This window comes from Sinocyclocheilus rhinocerous, unplaced genomic scaffold, assembly GCF_001515625.1.
Source record: "Sinocyclocheilus rhinocerous isolate Xijiao unplaced genomic scaffold, SAMN03320098_v1.1 scaffold1159, whole genome shotgun sequence".
In the NCBI taxonomy this organism is placed as follows: domain Eukaryota; kingdom Metazoa; phylum Chordata; class Actinopteri; order Cypriniformes; family Cyprinidae; genus Sinocyclocheilus; species Sinocyclocheilus rhinocerous.
Genome location: NW_015634336.1, coordinates 150192 through 157676, shown reverse-complemented (window position 1 = coordinate 157676; position 7485 = coordinate 150192). Strand labels below are relative to the sequence as shown.

Here is a 7485-nt window from a genome sequence, read left to right as displayed (position 1 = left end):
TAATATATATATATATATATATATAATCTAAAATATAGCGTGATATACACAATTCATAATGTACAATTCATGCACAATATAACAATGTGTCATTGGTAATATGTAATTAATATAATGAATAATAATAATTTTTTACGCAAATATGCATAATGTCAAATATGGTGTATACATACAATACGGGTCTAATTCATAATATATGTAAAACAGAGAATTTTATTCATAATATATATAGTTTATGTAAAATTCACCATATATAGACACAACATTGTTTAATTCATAATATATAGCTGATTTAAAATGTACCATAATTGATAATATATACATATGTAAAAAGTAAACTATAGTGTGATATATACATATAAAAATATAATTTATAATTGAAAAAAAATATATATATATATAAAACTAAATGTAAGTAGTATCGCGTTACCTGCTGCTGTTTGACCTCCATCTCCTTCAACTGCTGTTCAGCCACCATCTGCTTCTCCCGAACCTTGTTGAGCTCCTCGTCTTTGGCCTGCATTTCCTCTTCCTGTCGGCTCACCTGCAGCAGCGGCTTCACCTGAAGCACACACACACACAGCATCAGCACAGAACACATGTCAAGAATAACAGCACATCTGAACATATGTGCGTGTTTTATGAACCTTAGTGAAGAGTCTCCACCACTGCCAGTTCCTGAGCTTCAGATACGCAGCGCAGTTCCTCTGGATCACCCTCATGGCTGTCAGCTGCTGCTGCCTCTTAGCGAACGCCCTGAACGACAAACACACACTGTTACACACCACAGGACAGCGATAAAAATGAACTATGGACTTTAGTTCATGTGCAGGTCTAGATTCTACATTATATATGACAAAAATTCCAGCAACTACTTAAAACTACATCGCACCCCAATACCCTGGTAACCATTAAACCCAATAAACTGGCTAAGAACATAGCAATACCCTAGTAACCCCCCAGAACACCATACAAACGGGCTAAGAACAACATGGCAACACCCTAGTAACCACTAAACCCAATAAACTGGCTAAGAACAATATAGCAACACCCTAGCAACCAGTAAATCCAATAAACTGGCTAAGAACAACATAGCAACACCCTAGTAACCACTAAACCCAATAAACTGGCTAAGAACAATATAGCAACACCATAGTAACCACTAAAACCAATAAACTGGCTAAGAACAATATAGCAACACCCTAGAAACCAGTAAACCCAATAAACTGGCTAAGAACAATATAGCAACACCCTAGCAACCAGTAAACGCAATAAACTGGCTAAGAACAATATAGCAACACCCTAGTAACCACTAAACTGGCTAAGAACAATATAGCAACACCATAGTAACCACTAAACCCAATAAACTGGCTAAGAACAACATAGCAACACCCTAGTAACCACTAAACCCAATCAACTGGCTAAGAACAATATATCAACACCCTAGCAACCAGTAAACATAATAAACTGGCTAAGAACAACACATCAACACCCTAGTAACCACTAAACTGGCTAAGAACAATATAGCAACACCCTAGCAACACAACACACTACAAACTGGCTAAGAACAACATAGCAACACCCTAGCAATCACCCAGAATACAGTAGAAACTGGCTAAGAGCCACATAGCAATGTTCCTCCAACTGATACCAACTGCGTCTGGCTAGCAAGAACTCATCAGCAAATCATTTTGTCACTAGATAGTGCACAAAATGTTCTATTTTCAATGTTGAGTGAATATTGTCTATAAAATCATTGTTCATTTGACTTCAGCAGCTTTATGCATCTCATTAGCTGTCATTAAACTCTATAACATGCGTCGTGACACTCACTTGCGGGCAACGTATCCACGGCACCAGGCCTGGAAGTTAATGATGACGTCGGTGATCTTCATATCACGCTCCTCCTCCAGGTGAGCCAGAACTCCAGCACGGAAAAACACTTTGCTCTGTCCGATCCGGTACAGGTTGGGATCCAGCTCCAGCGCTTTGATCTGACACACAGATGAACCTCAGTTTAGGAAACTTAAAATAAAGTAACTTAAAACCAGTTTATTTCACTGTAAAACTAGTCTCACCATCAGCACGCAAGCCTGTTTGCCATCCATGAATCCCTTGGGAATGGAGTTGGGCGTGAGGATTTCATACCTGAGTGAAAAAACACAAACCAATGCTAACATCAATGGAAACACACAATCAGGTCTAACATTAGTAAGAACTAATTCAATGAGAATCAGATACGAAGAGAATAAGATTCTTAAGAGGAATAATTAAGGAGTTTATTCTGAAGAACTCATTTATTCATGTGAAAAGTTGCACTCAGAGAAAGCAGCAAACCTCTGTCTGAACTCCTGGAAGACTATGCGGTTGGGGAATCCCTGTCTGCAGATACGGATTCCTTCCAGGACACCATTACACCGGAGCTGATCCAGAACCAGGTGAGGGTCCAACTTACCAGCCTGAGACACAAAACGCAAACGTTTATGATGAATTCAGGACAAATCATTTTTTTCAGTTTTTTTTATGTGTACTGTGCGCTCAACTTGTGACATGCAATTTGTGAATTTCAGCAGTAATTAGTCGGTCCACAATCTTTGTATTTATTGTTCTTGGAGTGAACGCCAATATAATTATCCTCATAGCTATCTTCATAGTTATCGTTGTTTGTGTAAGCTCTAATATAATTATCTTTATAGCTATCTTTCTTTGTCTGAACACTGACATAGTTACCGTTATAGCAATCTTTATAGATATCGCAGTTGGTGTGGACACTAATAGTTTTTGTCATAGCTATATTTATAGTTATCGTGTTTGGTGTTAACGCTAATATAGTTATCATTATTGGTGTGAATGTGAATATAGTTATCGTTATAGTTATCTTTATAGTTATTGTACGTTGATGTGAATGCTATATATTGTTATAGCGATATGTAGTCGCTATAAGGTTATAGCGTTATAGCAACCTTTATAGTTATCGTTCTTGGTGTGAATGCTAATAGTTATCATTAAAGCTATCTTTATAGTTACTGTTCTAGGTGTGAGTGCTACTTTAGTTATTGCTATAGCTATCTTTATAGTTATTGCTCTTGTGTGAACGATAATGTAGTTATCGTTATAGCTATCTTTATAGTTTTCGTGCTTTGGTTTGAATGCTAATGTAGTTATCGTTACAGCAATCTTTATAGTTATCGTTTTTGGTGTGAATGCTAATATAGTTAACATTATAGCAATCTTTAGTTATCATTCTTGGTATGAGTATTTATCATTACAGCTCTCTTTATAATTACTGTTCTTAGTTTGAATTCTACTGTAGTTATTGCTATAGCTATCTTTACAGTTATCGCTTTTTGTGTGGAAATATAAACAAAATATACTTTTTGTTATAACCATATTTATAGCTATCATTCTTGGTGTGGATGCTAATTTAGTTATTGTTCTTGACGTAAATACTAATATAGTTATTGTCATAGCAATCTTAACAGCTGTCGTTCTTGGTGTGGATGCTAATATAGTTATTTTTAATGAACACAAACTATTCCTGAATGCCCAGCAGTTGGTACCTTTTTCTCGTGGTTGGGAATGATGCAGCGGACGAAGTTGGGGTTGGTGTTTCTGAGCGTGGCCATAAGTTTGGACAGCTGCTCCTTATAGAGCTGCCCGACCGTCCGGAACATTCCCTTACGGGTCTTAAATGCACCCGGCAGCTCCGACATGCCGGCCACCTTATCCAGACCCACGATACGGTCCACTGAGAGACAGACAGACACAGAGACAGACAGACAGTCACTGCGCTGTAAGAGCTTCGTCTCAGGCATGCAGTCTGGTCATGATGTGAAAACTGCCCACAGTTCAGTGGGTCAAATACACGTCAGCACTGGTGACAAACAACAGACACACACGATGCTGGTGAAGAGTGGGGGGGGGGGCGGCACACGGGAAAATGATCCAAATCAATGCAGTGCAGGTGACACGTACATGTGTGTGTGTCATCTTTATGTATGTGTGTGTGTGTTCAAGGGTCCAAAATAAACACCTCGTTCATGAGAACACAAGTTGAATTGAATGACACAGATTTCAGAATAATATCACAAACAAATCATTCTGCCCGTGTTTCATGAATGAGGCTCAACGAGCACAAAATAAGAGTGAAAATTCACTTTGGTAAGTAATTTTTTGTTTTTGTTATTTTTAATTGGTCAGAAAGGAAGACGACAGAAAAAGTAATTGAAAGAAATTATTGCCGTAACTCCAATGATGCATGTTATACACTGTATTCACACTGGGTGTTATTAACTGAGTAAAGTTCAAAAGCAGGGCTATTATCATTAACTAAACATTAAAACTAAATAGATCATATAAATTAAATATTAAGAAATTAAAATAGGTAAAAATAAGCAAGATATATTAAACTTAAATAGTAATATTTAATAAAAAACACACTAATAAAGCGACAAAAGCACATAAGAAAATGACCAAATCCTGAATTTAAATGAAAACTGAAATAATTTCCATCCACAAATAGGAAGTGTGTTTTATCTATAAACATTATTAACAGTAATACATTAATTGCAAATAAAAAAAAGCATATTCATGCCAAACATAAATGCATTAAGATATAGTACACTGATTTTTTTTAAAGCAGAAAATAAGTTCCTTATATATTATATATTTATTTAAATTCCAAATAAAATATTTTTAATGTTTAATAAATATACATTTTTTTAAATATATATCTTGTATATTATACATAAATGTAATGTAATATATTTGTACATGGCATTATATGTTTTTGTGAGACTGGCAAGTGTACTATGCTGAACATCAGTTTTATTTAATATAATATAAAATAATTTTTAATCCCATGGAGTAAAAATTAATATTTCCAAAAAAATTTTTATACAGCAGTCATTGTCAGGTTTGCCTAAAGTGAATTTTGGACCCCGTGAGTGAGTGAGTGTGTGTGTGTGTGTGTGTGTGTGTGTGTGTGCGCGTGTGTAACTGCATACTGTGGACTGTGGTCATGTTTCACTGGTGAGAACAGAACCAAACCCATGCAGTTTATACCCATTTCTGCAGTACCACAGACCAACAGCGGGGGCGCCAAAGCACACTATATTACACAGAGAGGAGAGACAGCAGAAATATCAGAGATATATCTCAACACCTCAGAGAAACTCAGTCATGCAGGACAGCTGATGGAGATGGAGGAGGAAGAGAACGTCACGGGAGAGAGAGAAAAACCAAAGATGTCACCTGGCTCTAAATGAAGGAAAGGAAAACGCTGATAGAAATAAGCTCTCTGACAGTTCTGGACCTCTGAGAGAGACGGACAGATGGGAGACGGTGTGTACAGAGGTCCAGGAGGACGTGAAACAAGGGGTGGATGTATGGATGAATGGAGAGGGGAAGAAACAGAGGACCAAACACCAGCAGAAGAGAACAAATCCGTTAGTCATTGTACCCCTTTGTTGAGTTTAAAAGCTTCACGCCCTTGTGTCCTACATATTTCTTCGGCATTTATAGTCTTCCTCCACAACCTATGCATTTAATAGCTGATCCAATGTGATATATCGACTCACCGTCCTTCCACAGCTCCGAAACAAACTTGTCGGTGGATTGATTGAGCAAAGTCGCCACGTTATCGTTCAGTGGGTCCATGTTCTTCATCAGCCACTCATCCGCCTTGTAATCCACCTGAAAAACACAATCACAGATGTTTAAAATGCCCAAATAAGGCTATGTTATCGCACATGGGTTCAGCCGAGGAGCAAGTCAGCACCTTTCCAGCATAGTGCATGATGCAGAAATCTGCCTCGTCCTTCAGTTTCTTGGGTTTATGGAATTTGGGATGCGTTCCTTGCTCCTGTAGGACCTTCTCCACAAAGCTCTTGTCCGTGGCTTTGGGGAACCAGCACTCCTCGTCCAGGAGAGCCAGGATACCCGGAGGACTTGCCTGGAAACAGGCAAGATAGATTACAATCAAAGTCTTCATCATCAGCAGAAGATCATAACTCAGGAAGATCAGGAAATCAAACTGGATTTAGTATTTTTAAAGTAATGGATCTAAAGTTCTCGTTTCCAAGTTTTATACATCAAGATCCAAGTAATATCTAGACCAGTGGTTCTCAAACTTTTTTGGTCGCGCCCCCCTTTAAACCTATAAAAAAATCTGTAGCGTAAAAGTGTAGAGCTGCAATACTCGTGCGCCCCCCCCCTGGCGGGCGCACCCCACACTTTGAGAACCACTGATCTAGACTATTTTTGACTATCTTGATCCAGCTAATGACTATTTTTAACCAGTTGGGAACATATAATAACCACTTTGAACCAGTTTAGACCAGCTAATGACTATTTTGACTATCTTGGTACAGCTAATATCAATTTTTAACCAGTTTGGACCAGCTAATAAAATTTTTTGTCCAGCTTGGATTAGCTAATGAGCATTTTCATCCAGTTTGGACAAGCTAATGGCCATTTTAACCAGTTTAGACCCGCTAATAACCACTTTGAACCAGTTTAGACCAGCTAATGACCATTTTTGTCCAGCTTGGATGAGCTAATGACAATTTTAATCAGTTTAGATCAGCTAATAACCATTTTGAACCAGTTTAGACCTCCTAATGACTATTTTGACCATCTTGGTTCAGCTAATAACAATTGTTGACCAATTCGGACCAGTTAATGACCATTTTTAACCACGTTGGACCAGCTAATAACCATTCTCAACAAGTCTGGACAAGCTAATGACCATGTTTAACCAGTTTAGACCAGCTAATAACCATTCTGGACAAGTTTAGACCAGCTAGTAACCATTTTTGACCATCTTGGTCCAGCTAATAACCATAATAAGTTTGGACAAGCTAATGACCATTTTTAACCAGTTTAGATAATGACAGTTATTCACCATCTTGGTCCAGCTAATAGCCATTTTAACCAGTTTGGACCAGCTAATGACCATTTTCGTCCAGCTAGTACAAGCTAATGACCATTTTCAATCAGTTTGGGCCAGCTAATGGCTATTTTTGACCATCTTGGTCCAGCTAATAACCATTTTTGACCAGTTTGAACAAGCTAATGAGAATTTTTAACCAGCTGAAATCAGACACTGAAATCAAACGGAATCTGTTATTTTAAAAATTATTTAAAAAATAGTAAATTCAAAGTTCTCAATTCCCAATCTTAAACATCAGAATCTGACTAATATTTACACATTAAACAGTTCTATTAAAGGTCACATGGTCATTCTAAGAGTCTAAGAGATTGATTTCAGAGTTCGGTACGTTTGGATGATGTGTACGCTGTCTTCCGATCTCGGGTGCGCACCCACGAACCGTACCGGAGTCCGCTTAAAAAGGGTGGTCTGGGGTACGGTTCATGTGAACTCCGTTACGGTTCGCTGCTGATGTGAACGCAATCGTACCAAATCGCGGAAGTGAAACGCTATTAATGACTTATTATTTGATAAAAATGTGTGTTTGTGTGTGT

The 7485-nt window shown here is 37.8% G+C and overlaps 1 protein-coding gene across 4 annotated transcripts in view; it reads right to left on the bottom strand.

Moving 5' to 3' along the window:
- The window catches only part of LOC107745511 (myosin-9-like), a 63969-nt gene that overhangs the window by 23330 nt on the left and 33154 nt on the right, over positions 1 to 7485 (bottom strand). For all 4 annotated transcript variants that reach the window (XM_016559399.1, XM_016559401.1, XM_016559397.1 and 1 more), the window contains 8 exons: positions 5780 to 5953; positions 5580 to 5694; positions 3561 to 3748; positions 2338 to 2459; positions 2079 to 2148; positions 1834 to 1994; positions 648 to 756; positions 431 to 562 (listed from right to left, as the gene is read on the bottom strand). In XM_016559399.1, the coding sequence (XP_016414885.1) occupies positions 431 to 562; positions 648 to 756; positions 1834 to 1994; positions 2079 to 2148; positions 2338 to 2459; positions 3561 to 3748; positions 5580 to 5694; positions 5780 to 5953 (1071 nt within the window). The remainder of the gene's footprint in view (positions 1 to 430; positions 563 to 647; positions 757 to 1833; positions 1995 to 2078; positions 2149 to 2337; positions 2460 to 3560; positions 3749 to 5579; positions 5695 to 5779; positions 5954 to 7485) is intronic.